The sequence below is a fragment of the Primulina tabacum genome, chromosome 9, assembly GCF_025594145.1.
Source record: "Primulina tabacum isolate GXHZ01 chromosome 9, ASM2559414v2, whole genome shotgun sequence".
NCBI lineage: Eukaryota > Viridiplantae > Streptophyta > Magnoliopsida > Lamiales > Gesneriaceae > Primulina > Primulina tabacum.
In genome coordinates, this window is record NC_134558.1 from 5,042,682 (window position 1) to 5,068,831 (window position 26,150).

Sequence of the window (26,150 nt, forward strand, 5' to 3'; positions counted from 1 at the left end):
CTCTGTTTTTCCACATGCTTATTCTTGTATTGGTCTTCACTGATCTTCTATATATGGGCGGGAAACTAATCGTACAGTAGACTCAATAATTGTATCCGTTGCAGCCTGAATGCGTTCTTTGATATTCGTGTCTCGACTTTTCGACATCTATGCTGGAATATTTTGTCTTTAAACTTTGCTGCAACGTCTATTATTTTACTTTGATAGTACAGTTGCTTTTGTACTTTTGTGCACACCTGTATTCCATTGAATAAACTTGCCGAGATCTGCAACTGATTGAATCCTAACTAAAGCACCTAACTGGTCATCAAAACTGATATTCAGTTAGGCTGGTGAAATCAGTTGACTCTTTAGTTGAATTGATTTCACTCTTTTAGTTGAACTGGTCAGCTGGGCTCTTCATCAGTTTGAGCACTTCATCAGCTGGTCAGACTTTTGAAAGGTCTTCTGCTGAACTGCCCATCATCTGGACAATCAGTTGAACTGTTCTTTGATATATCAGTTGAGCTGATTTAGTTTGGGCAATTAGCTGGCACTTTCAGTTCGCATCTGTTAGCTTCAGTGTTGGCTCTTTTAACTGATCAGTTCTAAATCTGATCAGTTCCAGCTTCCTGCACACTTAGGTAAATCATTAGAAACAAAATAACAAATTTTGTTATCATCAAAATCAAGATTGCGAACATGAAATGTTCCAACAACCTCTCCCTTTTTGATGAACACAAAACTTGAACAATTAAAGCGATTAAAAAAATATATTTAAATTTTAAAATTTAACTGATTCTCCCTCTTTGGGAGAATAAAAAATATTTAAAAATGATTAAAAAGTATCAGTTCGAGGGATAAGAAAGCTCCCCCTCAATAACTGAATTTAAGAATGGGTTAAAAAAAAGTTTAAAACATTTTTCAGTTCGAGGGAAATAAAGCTCCCCCTCACTAACTGAATTGAAAACTCCTTTTTAAAAATAATTATCTATGCCAAAATTTAGAAGCTTTAGTCATTTAAGTAGTTTAGACAAGATATATGGATATATCAGTTCAATCATCTAGAAACATAATTGGATAATCATGATGTTTTTTTAATCAAATAGATCTCTATTTTATTAAACATTTAAGTACATCATCAGTTATAAGGAAAAATTACTACTACAGTAGCATATTTTAAACAACATCAAATATCAATCAGTTTATATATGACAGAACTGAATATACCAACAATTGGTTGTCTTGAACTTTTGACGTGCTGCAACGATCTTGAGTCTTCTTGCCGGACAAACAGCTCGCTGCCTTGGACATGATCTCTGTGTTGCCAAACTGGTCGGGCTGATTCAAACTGGACTCAGCTGATGTTGAACCGCATTGATCATCTACTTGATCTGATATAGCAGTTAAGCGGTGACATACTGCTGATGATTAAGCTCAACTTTAATAATCCAACATCTCAAGATAGCTGGGCTTCGTCTGTTGATCAGCTTCAACTGGAAGGTCGGCAGCTGAAACCTTGTCTTCCGATCAGTTTTGCTGAATAGCCAACATGTAGGACTCATACCCTGCAGGTTGATTAAAGCCCCAAAGCTCGGAGTCGAGCTAAGTGGCCACAATGTTAATTGCATAACCAATCTTCTCAACTCTTAGCAATGAACCTTAGATAAATATTTTCAAATAGTTTTTAAAATAATATAAAGTACTTTTAAATAAATTTTAAAATTATTTTAAAGTAATATAATTTTAGTCAGTTTTCAAATGCCCTTCTTAGAACAGTTAGCTCTGATACCAATTGAAGGACCGTGTGCTGGGCACCTTGAGGTGCTTCAAACACAATATTCTCCAAGAGCTGCAATAGCTCGTATTCTAAGAATGTTTACGCCGATGAATTAAATAGAGTTTGATATTAAATCAAGCGGAAAACACTCAAAATAATCCTTCGTTAAGAAACATTAATATATTTTATATCATGTGTAACTGAATAACTTAAAATAAAGAGAATCAGTTGTGACATATATCAGTTTAGTTATGGTGAAAACTGAACTGACAGTTGCTCTAACTGATCAAATCATTTTGAAAATAGTAGTTAAACAATTAAATACACAAGATATTTTTATGGATGTTCGAAGAATTAAAATGCTCCTATGTCACATCTTCTACCACCTAAGGTAGGATCAACTCGAAGACTTTGATCTATACAATTGATTTGTACAAACTCACTCAGCTTAGGACTTACCCAACTGCCTAACTGAACTCCTAGACTAGACTGAAGACAGCACCTTCCAGCCAACACTTGTTTAACGTCTGTGTGTCAAAAACTACATACACAAGTTTATTGTCTTTGTGCAAGAATATATTTGAGTGGTGGTGTGTGTATGTGTGAGAACTGATCTCTGAAAACTACCCAAAAGGGTTTTAACATACTGAGAGAAATATGCTTCTAAAGCTAAGTTTATAACACGTTGAAGTGTTCCCTCTGGGCTGATTGTTTTTTGTAAGCTGATATGCAATATATGTGGCCTCTCTGTTTTTCCACACAATTATTCTTGTATTGGTCTTCACTGATCTTTTATAAATAGGCGGGAAACTGATCATACAGTGAGACTCAATAATTGTATCCGTTGCAGCTTGAATGCGTTCCTTGAGATTTGTGTCTCGACTTTTCCGACATCTATGCTGGAACATTTTTTCTTTAAGCTTTGCTGTAACGTCCATTATTGTACTTTGATAGTACAGTTGCTTTTGTACCTTTGTGCACACCTGTATTCCATTGAATAAACTTGCTGAGATCTGCAACTGATTGAATCCTAACTGATACACCTAACTGGTCATCAAAACTGATATTCAGTTGGGCTGGTGAAATCAGTTGACCCGTCAGTTGAATTGATTTCACTCTTTTAGTTGAACTGGTCAGCTGGGCTCTTCATCAGTTTGAGCACTTCATCAGCTGGCCAGGCTTTTGAAGATCTTCTGCTGAACTGCCTATCAGTTGGACAATCAGTTGAACTGTTCTTTGATATATCAGTTGTGCTGATTTAGTTTGGACAATCAGCTGACACTTTCAGTTCGCATCTGTTAGCTTCAGTTTTGGCTCGTTTAAATGATCAGTTTGAATCCTCAGCTTCCTGCACACTAAAATGAAGTATTAGAAACAAAATAACAAGTTTTGTTATCATCAAAATCATATTTTGTGAGTTTTTCTCTCAAATTCAAATTATCAAATCAAACTTATCAAAGTTTAAGATTTGTAGTGTTTGTCGATTGTTTTTCACTCGGATTATCAAAAACGAGTTCTTTGAAGATTCGCTTGAGATCGATTGTTATCTTCGTTAATATATGTTGCTAAGTTATTCATAATTTAGAGGTGAATATTACACAATTACTTGTTTCAAAAAAAATCGGGACAACATAACATTTTTTTGTTTCATCGAATCGAGTGTGTGACTCGTTTTCGAGTCTGTTTGCTTTTCGTGGTCGAAAAATCGTATAATTTGGTATCAGATCTTTTGGTTCACTTTGATTCAAGTAAGTTAATCATTTTTATTATCAGATCTGTATTTATCCTTCGTTTGTTATCAGATCTATTTTATCTTATTGTTTTTCGCCTTTCGTGAATCTTGCGATTCTCGAAATTTCTAAGCCGTTACTATTTTTTCGAGTTTGCACAACTATCCTGTGCAATCCAAAAAAAAAATTTACAAAAATTTTGAAAATATGCCATAAATTGGTTTTGCTATTTTGTTCTATTCTCTTGTGGGAGCAATATTCAAGTGTCTCTCACAATAAAAAAAAATTTTGTTATTATTTATCATTGAATCTTGTTCTTATCTTTACTGTGAGTCATATTCAAGTGACTCTCACAATCAGAGAATAAAAAATTTCAAATTTATTGTTTTACGCAGTATGTTAGTCAATTTGCAAGGGTCGTGAAGTTTGAACTTGTGAGTTTGATGCACACAAGCTACAAAGCCTGAAACTGTACCCTATGAGAGAACTCTAAAAAATCGAGTGAAATACTTTGTGGTAAGCTTTTTTTTTGGAGTGACGTGCGAGATATTTGTAGTGAGGACAAAAAAATGGGAGAGAGTCGAGTGAATTTTCGTTGGAGTGATTAGTGAGAATTTGCTGGTATGATATCTACCAATCGCCAATTTCAAACATTGTTAGGAGGGTTGGATAGAATATGGGAGAAGGAGTTTAAGCGCACTATGAATTCTTAGTGATGCCATTTGGACTAACGAATGCTCCAGCGATTTTTATGTACCAAATTAATCGAGTATTTCAGCCCTACCTAGATCAGTTCGTCATAGTATTTATTGATGACATTCTTATATACTCGAAGAGCCATGAGGAGCACAGTCAACATTTGGGTACAGTTTTGCAAGTCTTGCAGAGTCGCAAATTGTTTGCAAAATTCAGTAAGTATGAATTCTGGTTGGAGAAAGTAGCATTTTTGGGACATATTATATCTAGCATTGACATTAAGGTTGATCCAGCTAAAGTGGCCGCAGTAAGAGAATTGGTTGAGCCAAAGAACGCGTATGAGATCCGTAGTTTCCTAGGCTTTTCAGGCTAGTACAAGAAATTTATTCAGGGGTTTTCCTTGGTTGCAGTGTCACTCACTTCATTGACTAAGAAGAATGCTAAATTTGTATGGAGTGAAGAGTGTCAGAAGAGTTTCAATACTTTGAAGCAAGCTCCTATCACAGCGTCAGTTTTAGCCATGCCATCAGGGCAAGGTAATTTTGTGTTATACACCGACATTTCTAAGCTTGGTTTAGGCGCAGTATTGATGCAGCATGGTTAGGTTATAGCTTATGCCTCTAGACAGTTGAAAGTGCATGAGAAGAACTGCCCGACTCATGATCTCGAGTTAGCTGTCGTTGTCTTTGCGTTGAAGATATGGAGACATTATTTGTATGGCAAGAAATGCCAAATATTCACTGATCATAAGAGTCTCAAATACTTCTTCACGCAGAAAGAATTGAACATGAGACAAAGACGGTGGTTGGAGTTAGTAAAAGACTGTGATTGTGAAATTAAGCTAATGTTGTGTCAGATGCTTTGAGCATGAAGGTAGCATTTGTAGCACACCTGTCAGCACAGAGATCTATTCAGTTAGAGATTCAGAGGTCTGGCATAGAGGTTTACCCTAGGGCAGAGCTCCTAAGTTGTCTAATTTGACAGTCTGGTCTTCTTTGCTAGACCGAATCCGTAGAGGTCAGCTTTCAGATGAACAGTTGCAAAAATGGAGACTGAAGGATGAAGCCAAGGGCAGTGTATTCTACGCAGTGTCCGATGATATTGTGAGGTACAGAGGAAGAATGTGGGTGCCTAGTGTTGATTCGATCAGAGATGATATTTTGACAGAGGCACATACATTTCCGTATTCTATCCATACAGGGGGTACCAAGATGTACAAGGACCTAAAGATGATGTATTGGTTGCCAGGGATGAAGCGAGATATTCGATGCTTTGTATCTGAATGCCTTACTTGTCAGCAAGTGAAAGGAGAGTATCAGAGGCCAGCAAGGATGCTTAAGCCGCTCCCTATTCCCGAGTGAAAGTGGGAGAATATCACCATGGATTTTGTTGTTGGATTTCCAAGGTCAGTGAGTGGATCTAATACTATTTGGGTTGTAGTTGATCGACTTACTAAATCGGCACATTTCTTACTGGTGAAGACGACTTTCTCCATGACGCAGTATGCAAAGCTCTATATTCGGGAGATAGTCAGATTGCATGAGATTCCAGTTTCTATTGTGTCTGATAGGGACCCGAGATTCACATCGTCCTTCTGAAAGAGTTTACTTGCAGCTATGGGGACGAAGTTGCTATTCAGTACGACATTTCACCCTCAGACAGATGGCCAGTTTGAGCGAGTGATTCAGTTATTGGAAGATTTGTTGCGAGCACGTGTGATCGATTTCTATGAAAATTGGGAATCGAAACTACCCCTAGTGGAGTTTTCCTACAACAACAGTTTTCAATCAATACACGTAAACTCATGTATTTATTAAATCGTTAAATTACTTATTTAATTTTAAAATCTTTTTAACGAGGCATGATTTATGATTTACATTATTTTAAATTATTACATGTTTATTCGATGCACGTTGAAGCGTTTTCTTGAGTTTTATATTTCAGGAGAATATTCAATGCAGGATCGGGAAAAGAGACCGGTGAATATTTAGGCGATTTATGAAAATGCGGTATTTTATTTCAAGTCAAGGAGATTGATATTTTAAATAATTTATGAAATTTTAAGCATTTTAAGCCTAATTTAATTTATTAGGTGATTTTAAGATTTTAAGCTTTTCAAAAATACTAATTTGAATTTGGGAATTTTAATCTTGAAAGTTTGGTACTTAATTATTTTATTGAATCTTTGATTGTGATTAAATAATTAGATTAGCATTATTTTATCACTAATTATTTAACTAAACATTTATAGTCTCTAATTAACCCAAAATTATCTCCCTAATTAATACACACACACCCCTACACGTTTCTACACTCACACACACACTTGCGTTCTCTTTTTTGAAAAGAACTAGGGTTCTTAATATTTAGCAGCAGCCACCCGTTACCCTGGCAAATTTCGGGAGTTTCATGCCCCCTTTTCGAGCAAGAATCATGTAGCAAGCGTTCCTCGGTCATCTCCCATAATCCACAGCGTCGGTATTCGTTATCTTCGAGCGTTTAGACACAAAGGCATGTATATTCTTTCATTTTTCGCATCGATCCTGTCATAGTAAATATTTTGATATATATTGTGTGTAAAAATCTGTTTATGTTATGCAAAATTTGAGCAAAAATGTTTGAAACGATTTTTAGATCTCAAAAACTGAATCTGCTGTCATTTCGAATCCTGTGAATTTCCGGTCGATTTTCTGGAAAAAACTTTCAACATATAAATGTAGTACTTTTTGATATCTTCGATTTGACAGTAAATTCATAATTTTCAGACAAGAAACGAGTGAGTTATAATCATTTCGTGTGACTGCTCGAACTGTGTAAAAATGTGTTTTTTTGAGGATTTTCGAACCCAACCAAGTGGGCGGCGCCCGAGCGATAAGGTAAGATTTTACCGCCCGAGTGCCAAGCTTTCTACCAAACCAAAAAAAAAATTAAATTTTTGTCTTGGACAGACATGCATAATGTATTAGTATGTTCGACGTGCAAAGAAAATGTTTTATGTTTTTGAGGTATGCGAATTTTCTTGTGACCAATTATGAACGAGTTTGGAAGCCGAAGAACGTGTCCGGAGACCTCTCCACCTCGGTAAAGCATGATCGGGTTATGATCAAGATTGGAAAGCGGTAAAGCATGAACAGGGACCAATCCACCTGGTAAAGCATGACCGGGGATCTTATGTATGTGGCAGTGGATATCCTTGCCAGCCCAGTACTGTGGTTTAGTCTGATGAAACGCAATATGTATGAGTCACTTGCTTGGAAATATATTTCTACGCAAAATGATGGTGATTATGTATGTTTAAGTATGTACGATACAAGCACGTTTATGAAAATGTCTATGAATTGATGGCAAGTCTATGTTTATGTAAGTATCTTCAAAGTTTAAATATGTATGTTCTACTTTAAAACGCGTGTGGCTTTATTATGTACTACTTGCTATTTTCAGTTTATATATGTTGAGTCTTTAGACTCATTAGACTTTATCGATATAGGTGAGGACGAGTTTGAGGAGAAGAGAGGCGGAGACTAGTGAGATGACTCGGACTGGGCGGAGGACTAACCCGATGACCTTTTAAGTTGTAAGGATTTTTATGCATGTTGAACTCATTTACTCTGATTTTAATTAATTACTTTATGTTGTTTTAAACAAGCACTTGTTGCAAGTTCGTTTGCATTCTAAATATTTGATCAAGCATTTTATTTATATTTCATTTTTTAGAGTTTATTTCTTATTTAAGAAAAAAAATTTATTTTCCCAAAAATTTAAGCATTTTAAAGTAAGGTATGTTACAGAATCGACTAAGAACGAATTTCGAATATAGAATATTTATAAATGAGTTTCAAGATCGAATTACGATTCACGATTCATTTGTATTAAAGCATAATCAAGGACTTTATCTGTTAATTGCATGGGTATATAGATAAAGTAAAATGAAACTATAAAAAGTTAAATTATATTAAAATAAATATTGTTTATTACAGTTAAGTCAATAAATTCTATAACCAACTGTTTGGCTCGCATGACATCTACTCTGAAAATTTACACTAACCGAACCTGACAATCCTCATTCCAGAGGGATATCACATGGTCCTGATCCTGCCTTCCTCGTGAAATGGAGAGGTAACATTATGACTGCGCTTCTCCTCTAAAAATTTCAATATATATAAAAAAAATTATATCAGAAAGCCATCCTGGAAATTTTAAAAATATAGTCGTCTGGGATGCAGCAGATTGACCCTATGATCATCACACCACTATTTAGCTAACAAACTCCGACTTAATGTGTCGGACCTAACCTAACTGATACCACTGGTTCTAAAACAATGCTCAAACACGAATGGTAGGAAGCAACTAAACTTCATGGCAATCGTCGCCCGAAAATTTGTTTGCTTTTCGAGGATTTGTACAACACTAATGGATTTGGGCTTCTTATCTAGACAGATAGTACTAACCCGATCGCTTGGAAGTTGGAACAAGCATGAATATGGACAGACATTCTAGTAACTAAATATCCTGATACATTCTCTTCTGAATCACAGAAGGTTACATATTCCGTTCCATCATTCAAAGCATATAAAAAAATATGAAGAGAGTCTATTTGTTTATGTTTCATCTCATTCCTTGGATTATAATCACCCAATATCTTGCTAGTTGATCCCAGAATCAAAGCAAATTTCCTCTTCTGAGGAAGATAATTCATCAACCACCGCATTTGCGGAAAAAAAGGAGATCCAAGCTTCATAACCAGCTGAAGACCTATCAGCTGCCTAGCTAAAGTAGATCATGGCCATATATCCACCGCATGCATGTGTCAGAAAAAACTTCTTTGAATAAAAAAGGAACATAAATTACTGTAAGAATTCGACTAATTCTTGGCTTCTTTCTCCAATGTAATGTATCTAATCCAATTACATAAAAACATGAACTTCCTCAGGACTTGACAAAATTTAACCCCAGCCGTCGTCAAAGAAAACAAGAATCTATTATTACAACAAATAACGCCGGCTCCAATCAATGTAGAAAAGCATAAACAGCAGTTGAAATGTAAACCATGAGAGCACAGGTCACCAGAACAATTAAAGCCGTAACAGCTTGAACCGTAGACTTGCTCCCACAGGACAGCATTCCCAATCGTATCTCAATCACATTAACCATGGACAGCATCAAAAACAAGCACCCCATTACTGAACCAATGGCGGAAGCCAACATTCCAAATCTCAGGACCTTCAAATTGATATGGGCTCTGAACACTTCATCAACGTCTTTACTGTTCAGTAGATTGATCGCCAGCTTCAGGCCCTGTGCCACCAGAGAAGAGAAGAGAAAGAAGCTGAAGGAGACAACCTCGAAAACAAGGAGTTTCTTGACTACTTCAAGACCGGCGTCGCAGGCAGATGGGTTTTCAAGGCTGTGCTGCCCTGGAGTAGTCAGGGAAAGGCCCACAAAGATCGCGACGGTGAAGAGAGAGTTAACATTAACAAGTCCGTCGAGAGCAGTGACATGGATGCTGGTGGTGGTGACGCCTGCTCCGGAGGCGGTTCTTCTGTCAGATCCGCCATACCTGATTAAAGAAAAAATATCAACATTTCAGAGTCTTGATTAATTACGTGCATATGCATTTTACATCGCGTAATTGAGTAAAAGGGTTTTTACTCCGGCATGATTGAATTATGTTGGAGAAAAATTCGAGTCCGAAGATTGAAACGGTGTCCAATAATTCAACAAATGCGAGGAAAATATTGGATTGGGGCACTTGCCAGTCGATTCTTGAGGTTTAGTAGCTTGGAAGAATGATTCACAAAGTAGGAGCTAAAGCAGAAAAAAAAAGGAAAAAAAAAAAGTAGGAGGTAAAGCGAAGGAGAAGCGAGAACGCTTTCCCTTTGGTACTTGCACGGATTCTAATGGTCATGTAACTTTTTTAATTTTATTTTCTCCATTTGAAATTTTGAGTGTGTAAAAATATGTGTAATCAACCTTGTTCGTCACGTTCTTGGAAGGATAATATTTGAACGGTTAGATCTCGGTTTTTTTGTGTCCAAATGCAGCGAAAGTTTTAAAATTTTATTTTATTTTGACATTCAAAATATATTTGTTTTGGGCATTCGTATGGTTTATTTAATCATTCATAGAGAGTTTAGTAATTTTATATCTTTAATGTAATATTTACACGGCTCCAACTATTCCGGGGTTAGCGGAAATAGCTTTTGATGAATTCCCTACGAACGTTTTTCAGAAACTCTCTTCTTCAATCATTCTATCAAGTCCACGACCAGAAGATTTGTTCCAATTCTAATTTACACTAGAAAAATTAGAAGAGGTTTTTACGTTGAGATCGAAAATTCGAGAGGCGGCTCAATCTCTTTATGCAAAGAAGGTGGCCGAATTTTTTGTGCTTCTTGGAGATGGTATTTTCGAGAATTTTCAAGGAAGGAGGCTAGGGTTATGGCTTGCACACTTCTATTTATAATTAAGTCATGACCTTATATTTATAATTAATATTAATGGGTTTGATCAATTAATTAGGCTAGTCCAACTAGTTTAATTAATTAATCAAAGTCCATTAAGAACTTTAATTATTTAGTATGTTGGACTTGTATTTTTACAAGCCCATTAAAAATATTTTCCACTATATTTAATTTAATATTTAATAAACTCAACTTTTGAGCTTAATAAATTAAATTCATTATAAATTCAACTCTTTGAATTTATCACCTCCAAAATTTAATATTTAATAAACTCAACTTTTGAGTTTAATAAATTAAATTCTCAAATTTTATAAATTCAACTCCTTGAATTTATTCTCCCAAAATTTAATTATCATAAATTCAACTCCTTGAATTTACTATATCATAATATAAATTCAACTTCTTGAATTTATTCTCTCAACGGGAACAAATGATCTAGTGCTTGTGTGACCCTCAATGGTTCAGGGATACAACTAGCTGTGGGTTCACAACTCCTTGTGATTCAGGACATAATCCTTTATTCGGGCTTACCCTAATTTACCTCATTTTATGTATCAACAATTGATCAAGAGAATGTCAGAAATCATATTTCTGATTAAACCCATCGAACCGTGGTAAGAGCGTCTAGTAGCATCGCCCCATGATTCCCTAGGTATCACTGATAGTGCCTGCAAGAACCAGTCGATTATTATTAGCGTACAGTACGGTCCCTTCATCTCATATATCCTGATCGAATCTGCAATCATTGGTTCATCGAGGGTTGCATAATAATTCCCAGCAATTTTCGTATGTTTTCTTCAAAGATTTTAGCGTCACGTTCGTCCCGGATCAATCCTCACGCCATCTCCGCTTCGGTATCATCGTTTCGGTATTTCAAATCATCTAAAAGGAACGTATATTCTGTTATTGCTGCATCAATCTCGTCATATTATGCGTTGTGTTGTTATTTATGCGTAAAAATACATGTGTGATGCGTAGAAGTTTGAACAATTGTGTTTAGATCACTTTTGAAACCATTTTTAGATCTAAAATTTCGTTTTTACTGTCCTTTTTAAATACTTTGATTTTTCGGTCGCGATTCTGAGAAAACTTTCAACACAAAAATTGTAGAACTTTTCGATACCTTCAATTTGACAGTAAATTCGAATTATTTGGATAAAAATTGAGTGAGTTATGTTCGTGATACTGCTCAAACTGAGTTTTTCAGAAAATTATGTATTGATGCATTCTTGAAGTTTTAGTGTTGGAGGCTTCGTTGGGAATCGACGGGTGATCGTTGCTGCGTATAGGTATGTTTAGTGTGATGTTGGGTTGGTATTTGGTATGCCGATGAGTGTCGATAGGCACTTGAACTCGTTAGGAGTCGTAGGAAACAATTTGGTGTCAAATTCCATGTTTTGAGCTCTATTGTGTCGTAGGGTGGATATCGTTGCTTTGGGGTGTTCGTACGAGGTTGGTTCAATGTTAGGGTATACTAGGATGGGTCTCGGGGTGTCGGTTCACGGTCCGTACAATCGAGTCTAGAATGATAAGTATCGCGTGTATTGAAATTTCGTGAGTTTGTATTTCCCGTAGGTACACGGACCCCCTCACGCACCAGGGCACGGGGTCCGCGTCTTTGTTTCCTTCGTGGTGCCAAATTCCAGAGACTAGACGGACCCGTAGACGGACCCTAGCACGGGGTCCGTGTCCTCACTTCTTTTCGGTGTCATTTTACCGAGCCTAGATGGACCCTTAGACGGACCCTGACACGGGGTCCGTGCCCTTCCTTTTCTTCGAGTATACAGACACAATATCTACACGGACCCGGACCCAGAGGGGTGCACGGGGTCCGTGTACTCCAGTCCTTTGGGAATTTCCTTAGGGGTCAGTTTGGATATCAGATTATGGTTTAGTGCAATGTTTAACAAAGTCGAGTCACGGGAATTTAGAACGTCCTAAGGATAAGATTGAGCTTGAACGTAAGTACGAATACCTACGTCTAAGTTATGCAAGTTAAGCTTTTAAATTCAGGTTAGTATGTGCAGCAACGGCCCCAAACGAAATCCAACGAATCCCTCAATGCCAAGTAAGTATGTTGACGTGCAAGAAAATATTTTCAAGTTTTTAAAGTATGCTAAATGTCTTGTGACCAATGTATGTATGGGGTTGGAAAGCGTTAAATCATGAATGGGGACCAACCCACCCCGTTAAAGTATGAACGGGTTTAGATCAGGATTGGAAATCATTAAAGCATGAACGGGGACCAATCCACCCGTTAAAGCATGAACGGGGATCTCATGTATGTGGCAGTGGATTCGTCTCTGTCAGCCTAGTACTGTGGTTTAGTCTGATCAGGCGATTATGTTATGGGTCACTTGCTTTGAAACATGCCTCTACGCAAAATAATGAAGTTCATGTATGTGCAAGTATGCAAGCATGTTTATGAAAGTTTTCACGTTATGGCACGTCTAAGTTATGTACGTATGTTCATGTTTAGTGTGAGTTCAAGTTTTAAGTTTGTACGTTCTATTTTAAAATTGCATGTGGTTTTATTACGTATTATTCGTTACTCCCAGTTTATACGTGTTGAGTCTTTAGACTCACTAGACTTGATCGATGCAGGTGATGATGTTTATGAGGAGGTTGGAGGTGGGGACCAAGGAGCAGGCTTGGACTGAGCGGGAGGCTAAACCCGAGGACCGCCATGTTTTAAGTTTTATGAAAACATTCAATACTTTTGTCAGACTTTAAATTTCAAATCTTTTGTTGCAACAACTTGTGAGACGTACAGTTTTATCTCTTCTATTGAATTTTGAATATTCACGTTTCAATTAAGAAAATTTTAAATTTTTCCGCAAATTTTGAATAGTAAAAGTACGGTACGTTACAATTACAATTCATTAATTCTTTCAAATTAAGGTAATTTCGAAATAATATGCATTTGGGATAAAAAAATTTATGATTATTAAATGATAATTTAATGTTCATTGGAAAACTTTATTACAGTGATAACTTTTAACACTCAACCAATTTTATTTTTAGAAAAATTTAATAAAATAATTAAATATTGCATTTCTTTTTTAGTAAGTAATTTAGGCAAGAAATTACTTAAAATAGCAAAATGTATTTTTGAATGATTTACCTCATGAGTGATCCTGAACATTGCAATCATTTGTATTTTAAATTTATTTATACAGTTTTTAATTAAATTGATTGATATAATCAATGCAAAAATTTTAATATAGTTTACGTTTTCAATAGAGTTTAGTTTCAATTTGAGTAAAAATTAAAAAAAACATATAATACATAAATTACATTTGAATTAATATAAAAATTAATTAAATTCAAAATTGAATTAAATGAATTGATATAATCAATGCAAACAATAATTGAAGTGTTCATTTATTGCAGTATACATATGTTAATATTCATGATATATATTTCTTTTTTTTAGAAATGATATTTTGACGAGAAATTACTATTTTTGCAAAAACTCTGATTATATATATATAGACACATATATATAGATGAGTGATGCTGAACATTGCAATCATTTGTATTTAAAATTTATTTATACATTTTGTAATAAAAATTAAATATATCATAGTAAAACAAATCATATAACAAATTAAATTGATTGATATAATCAATGCAAAATTTTTAATGTAGTTTATATTTTCCATAGAGTTTAGTTTCAATTTGAATAAAAAATAATAAAAGACATATAATACATAAATTATATTCGAATTAATATAAAAATGAATTAAATTCAAATTTGAACTAAATGAATTGATATAATCAATGCAAAAATTTTAATGTAGTTTATATTTTCCATAGAGTTTAGTTTCAATTTGAATAAAAGATAATAAAAGACATATGATACATAAATTATATTCGAATTAATATAAAAATGAATTAAATTCAAATTTAAACTAAATGAATTGATATAATAAATGCAAACAATGAATGAAATTAATATTTATTGCAGTACGTATATTACAATATTCATGATATATCTTTTTTTTTAAAAAAATGACATTTTGACGGGAAATTATTATTTTGGCTTGGCTGCTTTTATATATATATATATGAACCCGATTCCAGCTTAGAGGTGACATTCTTCAACAAGCTGCCGCGAGAGCTGAAATGTGGAGCCGGGAAATCGAGCCATGAAGTGGCAAATTACATACAACGTGTCATCGCCTCCACTCTCTCATACGAGTGCTCTAGTTTCACGAGGAAGGACAAGTATCGTGTGCTGGCCGGAAACGATCGCACGGTGGCGGAGCCATATGGGAAGACACTGGAGCTCAATTTTTTTTAAAATAAAATTATACGTAAATTTTGGATTTATATGATATTAGTCCACATAGATCAATTTAAAATATTAAAATATTCTAGAGTTTAAAATTTTAGTTCGATAAAGCTATATTTCTAGCTCGACGATGGTGGAAAAGCGACGGATAAAGTCGGGTTGTTAAGCCATTGAGAACCTCCGCATTTGGATTATTGGGTTATAAATTTGGAGTGAGCCAATCTGTTGAAAAAAATTGGATATTCCCTCAATTGAATTGTACTACTTTTAGATTATTATATTATATTGTGTATGTGGAGGTTAAGGATAAAGATTGTGATACATTGTGTAATCCACATATAGGAATTATGTATCCTTTTAGTCAGGATGAATAAATAGAAAGGAAATATTCTACTATTTTAACGATCCCTTGCATGTATTCAGCATTTGAACTGGTCTTGCGGGGATAAATTTTTCCATTTGCTGTTTCTGAATCATGCAATTTTCAATTATGTAAAACTAGACTATAAAAAATCTCGTAGTAGAGAATAGAGTGGAGCCAAATTCTCAATTTCCAACTGACTACATTCATTTTCTTGATTTTGTAATTTTCATTGGTTAATTACTCTGTACAAGTTTTTGAGAAGTTGCAGAGGGGAGTGAAAATGGAGAGGGGTTCATTTTCATCAAGTAAAGGATCCGACTCGGCAGATTTCGAGGTTGAGTTAACACTGAGTGACAAGCTCAAAGTTTTCAAATCTTCCCAATTCGATCCTGATTCCTATGTCACCACTCGATGCCGTGCCATGAGCGAAAAGGTCGATTTCCCATAACTTTTTTGGGATGATTAAACGGCAATGGTTACATTTTTGGGTGAAGTTTTACATTTGTTTTTGCAGGAAATCAGGCACTTGTGCATTTACCTTATAGATTTAAAGAAGGCATCCGCAGAAGAAATGCGCACAAGCGTTTATGCCAATTATGCATCATTTATAAGGTAAATGCTCCATTGCTTGCCCCGTTGAGGGCCGCAGAGATAGTTTTGATTGATTAAAGCTACCCTTTTTTGCATTATTTTTCGCCTTAAATGATTTGTGCATTGTTCATGTGTTTCAGAACATCGAGAGAAATTTCTGATCTAGAAGGTGAGCTTGTTTCTCTAAAAAATCTCCTATCTTCACGAGCAAAATTCGTACACAGCATAGCTGATGGAGTCCGGATGGAATCCTTACATGATGGAACTGATAATAGTTCAAGAACAGACGATGCTACTGATTTTGAAGATCGGGAACCAACAAGTTTTGATAAGTGGCTGTCAGAATTTATCGAAACTCTTGAAATATTGCTAGCCGAGAGACGAGTGGATGAGGCATTGGCAGCACTCGAAGAAGGAGAGAACATTGTTGAGGAAGCCAAGAATCGTCCAACCTTCGCTTCCTCAGCCTTGGTGTCATTGAAAAAAACTATCATGGAACATAGGCAAAAGTTAGCAGATCAGCTAGCAGAAGCAGTGTGCCAGCCCTCAACTAGTGGTGTTGAACTTCGTTCAGCTGTACAGGCCATGAAGCGACTCGGAGATGGCCCTCGTGCCCATACTTTGCTCCTCGAGTCTCACCAGCAGAAGTTGCAAAGGGACGTGCAGTGTCTTCGGCCATCCATTGCTTCATATGGAACAACCTATACTACTACTCTTTCGCATCATGTATTTTCAACAATTGCACAAGCAGCAAGCGACTCGTTAGCTATATTCAATGATGAACCAGCTTTTACTTCTGAATTGGTTACTTGGGCTGTTAATCAAACAGAGGCTTTTGCAGTACTTATCAAGAAAAATGTTATAGCGATTCCCGCTGCATCTGGATGTCTGAGGGTCGTAACTGACTCCGTCCGTGTCTGCTTTGGCCATTGCTTGGTGCTCGAAAGTCATGGGTTGGCCCTTTTTCCTACGTTATTTAAAATTTTTCGTCCTTGTTTGGAACAGGCACTGAATGCTAATTTGAAAAGGATTGATCTATGTACCGCTGCCATTGCTGCTGCAGATGATTGGTCCCTTGCTTATTCACCCATAGGCAGCCGATCCCTTGCCATTGGCTCGGTTAGCAGCATTGTGATGTCCCAGCCGAAGCTGTCTAGCAGTGCTCACAGATTCAACACAATGGTTCAGGTGAAATATAACTTAAAAAATCGCCTGCATCAATGCCTAAATTCATCACATTTGATGATTGCATTTTGAACTTTTTTGATGTAGGAGCTGTGTGAGGATATTGGCTCACTCGATATCTTACAGTATTCTGAGCAATCCTTGGAGGGAGTCTTGCTGTCATTTAATTCATACATCAACATGATGATAAATGCTTTTCCAGGTTCCATAGAAACAGAAAACTTCGAAGGATCTGGGAGAAGAATAGTTAAGATGGCAGAATCTGAAACACAACAGATAGCTTTACTCGCTAACGCTTTGTTATTAGCAGACGAGCTTCTCCCACGAGCAACCAGCAAGCTTTGGTCTTGTAATAAAAGTCAGGATCAGTTGAGAGCTTTAAACAAGCAAGATCGTGCACCAGAGCAACGGGAACTGAAACGAAGGCTCCAGCGATTTGTTGATCAGTTGAGAGATAGTTTCTGCCGCCAACACGCCCTTGAGCTAATCTTTACAGAAGATGGAGGAGTTCGTCTTGGTGCAGAAATGTACTTAAGTATGGATTGTAGCAGAGACGAGCCCGAATGGTTTCCATCCCCAGTTTATCAGGTAACTCAAGTATTATACAAGAAACAGTTTCTCGCATCCCAAAATCAAGATCTTGTTTCCACGCGAGTATTTTCCCGTTGTAATATATTATCTTTTAAATGCAACTTACTTCAGGAACTTTTTGCAAAGTTGACTCGAATAGCCACCATTACATCAGACATGTTTGTAGGAAGAGAAAGGTTTGCAACTGTTTTGTTAATGAGACTTACAGAAACTGTCATTCTATGGCTTTCTGATGATCAAAACTTCTGGGAAGAGATCGAATATGGGGAGAGACCTTTAGGTCCACTTGGACTTCAACAGGTTCCTAGAGTTCACTTTTCAAAGATTATAACAAATTTTTTTCAAGATTTTTGGGACTTACCGGCCATATTTGACAGTTCTACTTGGATATGGAGTTTGTTATACTTTTTTCGTCTCAAGGGCGTTACCTGTCACGTAATCTACATCAAGTGATCAAGAACATCATAAGCAGAGCTATTGAAGCAGTGCAGGCAACAAAAATTGATCCATACAGGTATGAGACTTTAATTGACAATAAGCCACACTTAATGTGCACCACACCACGCACCTGTCATGAAACCTTAGATGCGAGGCGTAAGGCCATATGTGTGCCTCATCGAAGTATGATGTACCAAGATTGATGTACCATGATTGATTTCTTATAATATTCATATCATGAAGTGAATTTCTACTAAATTATTATACAACAACTAAATATTATATATATTATCAAAACTCATCAGTAAATACTTGATGTAACAGAAGTAAAAAACTCCAATCATCTAACCATTAAACCCTCTCCGTCTTCCTCATTGTTATCATGGTCATCTCCCAAAACTTCATGATTTGTATCATTCTGTATTTTGATTAGTTTTATTAGGGTTGATCTACTCCTCCTCTTCATCGATAAGATGTAGCATAGTAAATATAGGTAAAGTTGTTCTTCTCTTAGTTGTCTTTCTTGTTGTTGTCATTACCCTTTTTTTTCAAGAAGACGAATTTGAAGATGTCAAACCATAGAAGCTCGTTCTACTTTGGTGTAAATCAAATTATCATCATCAAACACGAGATCATTTTTCTTCACTATTATTATTTGTCCCCTCATCAAATATTTGTTAGTATCATCTATGTCATCCAAAAAATAGGATCAACGGTGTAATGCAAATTATATCGGTGCCTCAAAGCTCAAGATATAGATGACAACAATGAGTGGATGATTGGGGGATTGGATACTAATTAAGATAAATAAAATTATGTCGTGTTAGATTCCGAGTTTCATCTTCTTCAAAAGAAGTGAGGGCAAGTACAACCTAGATAGCTTAATGAAGACAAATGTCAAATATATCTACTGCCCATCAGCTTATTGATGAAGAAGATGAAGAAACCAACGTTGATGAAACTAATGAAAATACAAAAGGCTGTTAGATGAGAAGTAAAAGAGTTTTTTTTAAAGTTAGGAGAGGGTTTGTTGCTATCGGATTTTAAGAAACCTCGTTCGAAATTTGAGACTTTTGTGTCATATCGGCTACAAGCAATCAGCAGAACGAAAAATAGTTTGGTGGTTTAGTTGATTCAAAATCTTCTTTTTATTTATCTCTACTCTCAAATATTTACTATTTATTTTTTAGTTTCATTTATGTGCATTCTAAATCATCTGCCTTACTTAGATAAGGAACACACTTCACCTTGCATCTTGCGCCTGAGGCTCCATGACATCCCATACACCTTAGAGGACTTTGCACCTTAAATAACTATTAAGAAGCAATTGAATCTTTGCATGAAAAGCGGCTGTCAAATTGAAAACTGTTTTCCGATTTTTTGCAGCGAGTTACCAGAGGATGAATGGTTTGCTGATGTTGCTCAAATTGCGATAAAAATGTTATCTGGAAAAGCAAATTTTGGAAACACAGATCGTGATATGAATAGTCCAACAGCCTCGGTGTCAGCAAGATCGGTGTCCTCCGTCCATTCTCATGGAAGTACGTAACATGAGTTAGTTAGAATTTTTAGGTATTCAAGAAAATTTTGATGTGGTTAAGTTCATTGTTAATTTCAAAGGATGAATGAAATCATGTGAAATGTACTAGTAATTTATGACTCCACCCTTGCCTACATATCGATTTTCAACACCCAACGGACAGAAAACTCTCTGCGGAACTGTAAACTTGAAGGTCTATTGCCTGAAAACATTAGTAATGTATACTAAATTTGAAGAACACGAAAATGGTCCGAGTGTTTCTCCCCCATGGAGAACTTATAAAAGGTCATAGAATGTCAAATTTGACTTCAAATAGACGTTAACAAACCATAAATAGACGAGGGTCGAAAGGAAACGAAAAGAGCACTCAGACTCCAAAAATTTCATTTTACCATCAATTTCTCCGATATTACATGTATCCAGGGGTTCTTTAGAAAAACCCGATTTGCTGATAATTCAAACGATCGATTTGATTTAACCGCATACAACACAAGATTTGTTCTGGAAACTCTTCAGCTTTGTTACCCTGGCATATATTCATAGGAAGCACATATTAACATGCATGTCCTTGGAGTATATTGTTTCATTTGATTGCTAACAGGAAGATTTAAACTAGCCTGAATTTTTAATCCAAAATCCAAGACACTCAGCTTGAATCTATCTATGAAAGTTTTGAATCCCATCCTTGAAATGTGGCTGAAGTGATGCATGTCTAGATCGATTTCAATATAACTTTCAACCTAAAAAGAATGATGATAAACAACCTCAAGAATTTGAAATCGACTTAGGTTTGATTAATATGAGGCTCATAATTACCGAGGCTCATAATTACCGAGTAGAATTCATGTTGAGGACGTGAAAGAACGGGTTTCTTGTTGCAAGCGTGCAAGAGCTTCCTCTCTGCTGCGCTTAGAGGAAGGTCGTCCACATTTGCTACACGACCCTATATCTTCAACCTTTCTCTGAAGGGTGTATTCGTGTCTCCTCGGAAACCTTTAACTTTTTCTACTTCGTCATCAATTAACCTCTGTGGCAGACATGAATATATTTGAGTTCATTGTGCATGTGACGAATGGTAATCCATGTTAAAATAGAGCACAAAACCATGTAATTAAATTCATCAATCACTGACCTGAATGTGTTCTTGAAAATGGGGTGGAATTTCCACGGCAAATCTATCAGAAAGCTTAAAATATAACACTTCTTTTAAAATATGATACAAAACTTATTCCTTCACCATCTGTTTCAACCTGAAAATTGATGCGGGGTATAATGGAATCTGTAAAACAAGAAAAACATTATAACATCAGCATAATGATGGAAAAACTAAACCAGCTGGTTTCTTCACATGCAGGATCATAAAATAAGTTGTTGGAACCATCTGCAAGGTATCACATCATTTTCACATGGTCAAACAAAAGCTGTTACCTTATAATCTGCCACAGCATATTAGAACCTTTCTGGTCTACTTCGTGTATTTGGTATCTGAACGTTTAAAACGAGAATTGGTGGTACTTTTCCTGAAGAAGTAATAATAATGCAGATGGTGGAAAGCATTCAAGTTATATTCAGAAAACAATGGTTCTATTCTTGCGTTCGGCTATGTTATTTTGTTGTGGAGTTTTTGGAGCAGATAATTCATTTGATATTCTTTTCATATATAAAAACAAGAATTTGGAGTTTTCAAATTCCTTACGATGATCAGTCCTGATTCTCTCTACCTTCAAATTATGGAGATTAGTAATTCTTGTGACTAAATGTTTGAATGCATCAAAAGTGTTTGACTTTTTTATAATAAAACTTACTCATGAAAAACAAGAAAAGTCACAACACACATAAAAGAATATTTCTCCTTCAAAACTTTCCACTTCCATAGGACCCATAAGGTCCATGTGTAACAACTCAAGACAGTTTGTTGTCCCAAAATGTGGCAACACGGAATGTGACATGTAAGTTTGCTTACCATTTTGACAATCTCCACACACATATGGTATACCAGATGACAAGTTAGGTATACCTCGTACAACATCATACTGATACAGATTTTTCAGGGTTTTGAAATTTGCATGCCCCAATTTTTTATGCCAGAGGTCAAGTTCACTTATTTTTGCATGTTTTCATGTCAGTTCTTCTCCTAATTGATAGCAATTATCCAAATATCTTGTACATGTCATCATGCAAACATTAATATCATCAAAAATTTCACATGAATGTTTATCAAACCTAACATGTAAATTGTCATACACATTTGGCTAATACTTATTAAATTTGAGTTTAGTCCCTCGACATGTAGCACATTGTGGAGCTCTGGCAGTCCTTCAACATTCAATATTCTTTTTCAAACAATCTTTTTTTTGTTCCCCCTCCATAGATTACTCTACCATTTTTTTGTTCAACGTATTCCGTAAGATGTTCATGTGAACCTGTCATGTGGCGTGAGCTTCCACGATCAAAGTATTAGTGACCTGCAGCGTTAGTTTTTAATAATGTATACACAACATTACAGTGAATCTTTATCTTTGGTACCTAAATTTTTCTTACTGTAGATAGGTGGTTGGAGATGTTGTGGAAGGTGTTGGGCAACACTCTAAACAATATCAAATTTACTTTGTTGTTCATGCAGTCACGTCTAAGCTTAATTAAAACAATAGGGTCTGATATGACCGAGTTTAAAACAGTACTGACAGACATACTTGTGTTTCCTTGGCTTTGGCTTTTGAGCAGCAACTTGTCTTTTTGGTGGAGATTTCTTAACCTCGATGTAGATTGCGGCTGTTTAGATGTATCAACTTTTTTTCACAAAAACAGATGGTTCAGATGATTTTCCAACTTCAAAACACTGTTTTTTAAGCCTAATCCAGTCTTATCATCTCTTCCCATCATCAGATAGATGTACTCAAGTTGAACTTGGTAAGTGTTTCAGTCGCCTTCTTAAGCTCGCCTTCTTGAACTCATCTTTGGTTTTGTACAATTCCATATCCTTTTTGCTTAAGATAAGTTCGGGTTTGGCAACTATAGACTTCAGCTCTGTATTTTCCTTTGTGAAAGTTGTGTTCAACTTGTTTATCTTAATTGAGTCATCATACAACTCTTCATAAAGTTTTTTCACTCTCCAGAGTGATTTATTCATCATCAGCTTCCAAATCTTTATCAGCTCTTAAAGTTTCAAAAGTTATTGAATTAATACATAGTGATTTTGAACAGGTGTTACGGTCATGTGTGGCAACACTTGAGGCAACACCTAGTGGATTCACTTGCAACCAACGTTTTTGCAACCAACCTAGTGTTCACTAGCTTGATCAGAACACCAGCTATGTTATTTTTTTTATAGATATTCTGCATATCCACACTTTCTTCCTTTACTACTTCTCGAATAAAATGAAACTGGATTCCAATATTTTTAATCGTATAATGCAAAGCTGGATCTTATGATGTGCAAGACACTCTAACTGTAGAACCCGTAAATCAGTAGACGTATAAGCCATGCATAATTCTAGATTTTTAAATTTAATTGACTTCATTGCATGATTATTTTAAATGCATTTGTTTGAAGTTAATTATTTATTATTTCAGTTCAGCAGTTTGATTTTTAGCATTTCAGTTATTTCAGTGAGGCCGGACTGGAGTTGGAGTTTTGAGATAGAATTTAAGATTTGAGAAATATTTCCAGAAGTTAATTTAGCTAGTAACTAAGTTCATTTAAGTTAGAAAGGAAGGTTTGAAGATTTAATTTAATTATTTGAGGTGATTAAGAAATGAACTCATTTAAGTTATTAAATTAATGGGTTAGCTCACTAAATTAATTAAAGGATTAGTAAGGCTTTCAAGGATTATTAGTTGACTAGATAACAATATTTCCCCTTCATTTTATTGCAATTTTTGGCCCCCATAGTTGCTAGACAATTTAATTGCCAACTCATCAACCTTTTGACCATTTCTTTGCATGTAAGTTGTAGGATAATTCTAGGATTTTTGGGAGCACAATTTAATTAATTAATGGACATATCCTAGACTAGAAAATAAGCAAAATTTCGGCCACCACCTCCTAGAAGCATCCACCAACTCATTTGATATCAATTCAAAATTCAAATTCAAAAGGGGAGTGGACTTGGTCTTGATATGATCCTATTTTTGTGCACCCTTCTCCTCACCTTCATAACCACTCAATCCCTCTCCCTCTCCACCGAAATACCTCACCATTCAGATCCATTTTCAGTGTAAAAATCGTGAGTCTTAGCTAGAGGGAAGGCAAGAAAAAAATCGAGAACTAGAAAGAGCAAGAGAAGCGCTCCACCTCCTCCGTGCCGCGTCGTCGTTGTTTCGTTCGTTTTCTTTCAAAACGAAACCAGGCATGTCTAGATTTCTTTCAAACCTCAATCAAGTCATATTATCATTTATTTTTCAGTACATGATCATGTTTATTCAAGTAAAAATCGAGATCCATGTCAAAACATTTTGAAACCTCACATGCAGAATTTTCGAATTTATTGGCAAGCTTCACGTTTTTCTGAGTTTTGATGGTTTCAGGTATTGGATCGACTCCAGGCTCCCAAGGCGGCTTGTATACATGTAGTAGGATGCATTAGGACCATGTTGGTCCATTCAAACCAGCCCCATGCTTGCTGGAAATTCAGAATGACAGCAAGTTCCCCATAAGTGCAGAAATGTGATTCGAAATTTCAGTTTTGTGTCAAGGGTTGTGGATCTGATCTTGGCTGCCCCAAGGGCCTTTAGCCATGGTTGGATCACTTCCCTAGCATGTCTAAGACGTGACTAAGTTGCCCTTTTGGTGGCTTGGTCCATGGCTCATCGGTTTTTAAATAATCAACAAGAACAGCCCCTTTCCCCATTCGGCCCTTCCATTTTTCAGCATATGGTTCGTTTCTTTTGTGGCTTGGTGTGGATCTTGGTTGGCCTATGGCCCTTAGCCACGGTTCATATCATGCTCCTAGATGTCTAGATCGTGCCATGGTCAATCAAATGGCCACTGGAACGACGCAAGACATCGATCATAGCATAAACACTACACACGCATGCACGTTGCTCTCGGTTGGACCCTTCGGTTAAGATTTGGTGTGATGCGGATTGTGGCTGGCCTAGGGCCCTTAGCCATGGTTCAAATCATTCCTTGGGATGTTGGTAAGAGTCTCTGGTCGGTGGTTCACGCCCCAATGGCCGGTAGCCTCGAAAACGACACAAGGAAAAACAAGTGCGCAGCTGCTGTATTTTTGACAGCAAGTATGCTGCTGTTCAGAAGCGTCGTTTGAGTTCTTGGTTGGCTTTTAGCCCATGGCCTTGGACTGGACAGTGCCTCATTGAGTTGGGAAGGTCATGTTTTTGACCGTTCGTCATTTGGATCATTTTTGAGGTCGTACGAGAATTTACGGTGCAATGTGCCAAATTGACTCTCGAAAGAGCGTTTCGTGTTTTGGCCTCCATTCCACCTAGATTTCGACCCTATCATTTTAGGAACATTATTTTATGATTTTTCAGCGTATTTTAATCATGACTATATGTCGGTTCAGTGTCGGTTCAGGTTGGCTCGGAGTCATGATTAAATGCGAAGTCATTAGGCGTCATAGTCGCATCTTTTGAACGTAAATTGCATAGTTGGTTAAGTTTAAGCTATTGCATATTTTTCATGGCACAGTTAGGTTGCAGCGAGCCTGGGAACGATCCAATCCAATCCAGTTGGTAAAATTACGGGACATTTTCATTACGCCAGTTAATTATTTTACGTGCATTAAACAGAAAATGATTATTTTTGAGATTTATGCGATATGGCTTGTGGTTCATTCACTATGTGGGAGTGTTATTTTATACGGTCGCCAGTGACCGATCAGTTCAGTATGGTACCACCCGGTCGCCAGTGACCGGCCAGCTCAGATCAGTTTCAGCCTCCCCGGTAGCCAGTTACCGATCAGTTCAGCTTAGTGCAGTGGCCACAGGCGTAAAACATAATCTCAACAGAAAATTTTACCAGATATTTCAGTACAGGCTCCAAGGAGCAAATATTTTTACAGTGACTTCCAGTTCAGTTATGCACGTATTATAATTGCTCAGTACAGATTATTTTCAGTATGCCTCAGGACAGGATATTTTATCTCATGCATATTTTAAATTCAGATTTTTACTCGTTACCTGCGATTTATGCATGCTGAGTCTTTAGGCTCACTAGACTTGATTGTTGTAGGTACTGATGAGGCCAGGGCCGAGGGCGGGGACCAGTGAGCCAGCTTGGGTCGGCAGTAGTGGCACCCGAGGACCTCAGAGCAGCAGTTGTTATTTTCTTCGCAAACAATTTTTATCAGTTGTTGGATATTTTTAAATCGTTGTTGTTGGCAAAACTTTGATTTTCTTCCGCTGCAATATTTTGAAATATTGAACTTGATTCACCAGTGATTTTATGAATAAGGCCATTTAAGTTCTTTTAAAAAGAAAATCTTTAATTTTCCGCAAATTTCCAAGAAAAGAGTTTTAGGTCCTTCACAGTTGGTA

The 26,150-nt window shown here is 36.3% G+C and overlaps 2 protein-coding genes and 1 long non-coding RNA gene across 3 annotated transcripts; 1 reads left to right on the top strand and 2 right to left on the bottom strand.

Moving 5' to 3' along the window:
* Positions 1–9,144: 9,144 nt before the first annotated feature.
* On the bottom strand, positions 9,145–10,009 carry LOC142556443 (uncharacterized). Its single transcript, XM_075667902.1, has 2 exons — positions 9,835–10,009; positions 9,145–9,742 (listed from the first exon to the last, which is right to left on the bottom strand). Exons 1-2 carry the CDS (start codon positions 9,840–9,842, stop codon positions 9,193–9,195), a joined length of 558 nt encoding a protein of 185 aa, XP_075524017.1. The 5' UTR covers positions 9,843–10,009; the 3' UTR covers positions 9,145–9,192.
* Positions 10,010–15,434: 5,425 nt separating this feature from the next.
* LOC142554926 (exocyst complex component EXO84A-like) lies at positions 15,435–19,873 on the top strand. Its single transcript, XM_075665527.1, has 7 exons — positions 15,435–15,740; positions 15,822–15,919; positions 16,039–17,086; positions 17,171–17,671; positions 17,786–17,974; positions 18,052–18,188; positions 19,499–19,873. Exons 1-7 carry the CDS (start codon positions 15,588–15,590, stop codon positions 19,659–19,661), a joined length of 2,289 nt encoding a protein of 762 aa, XP_075521642.1. The 5' UTR covers positions 15,435–15,587; the 3' UTR covers positions 19,662–19,873.
* A 373-nt stretch (positions 19,874–20,246) lies between these two features.
* LOC142554927 (uncharacterized) lies at positions 20,247–22,401 on the bottom strand. Its single transcript, XR_012822279.1, has 3 exons — positions 20,785–22,401; positions 20,485–20,679; positions 20,247–20,392 (listed from the first exon to the last, which is right to left on the bottom strand). It is a non-coding gene; the product is annotated as an uncharacterized LOC142554927 (long non-coding RNA).
* Positions 22,402–26,150: the final 3,749 nt, after the last annotated feature.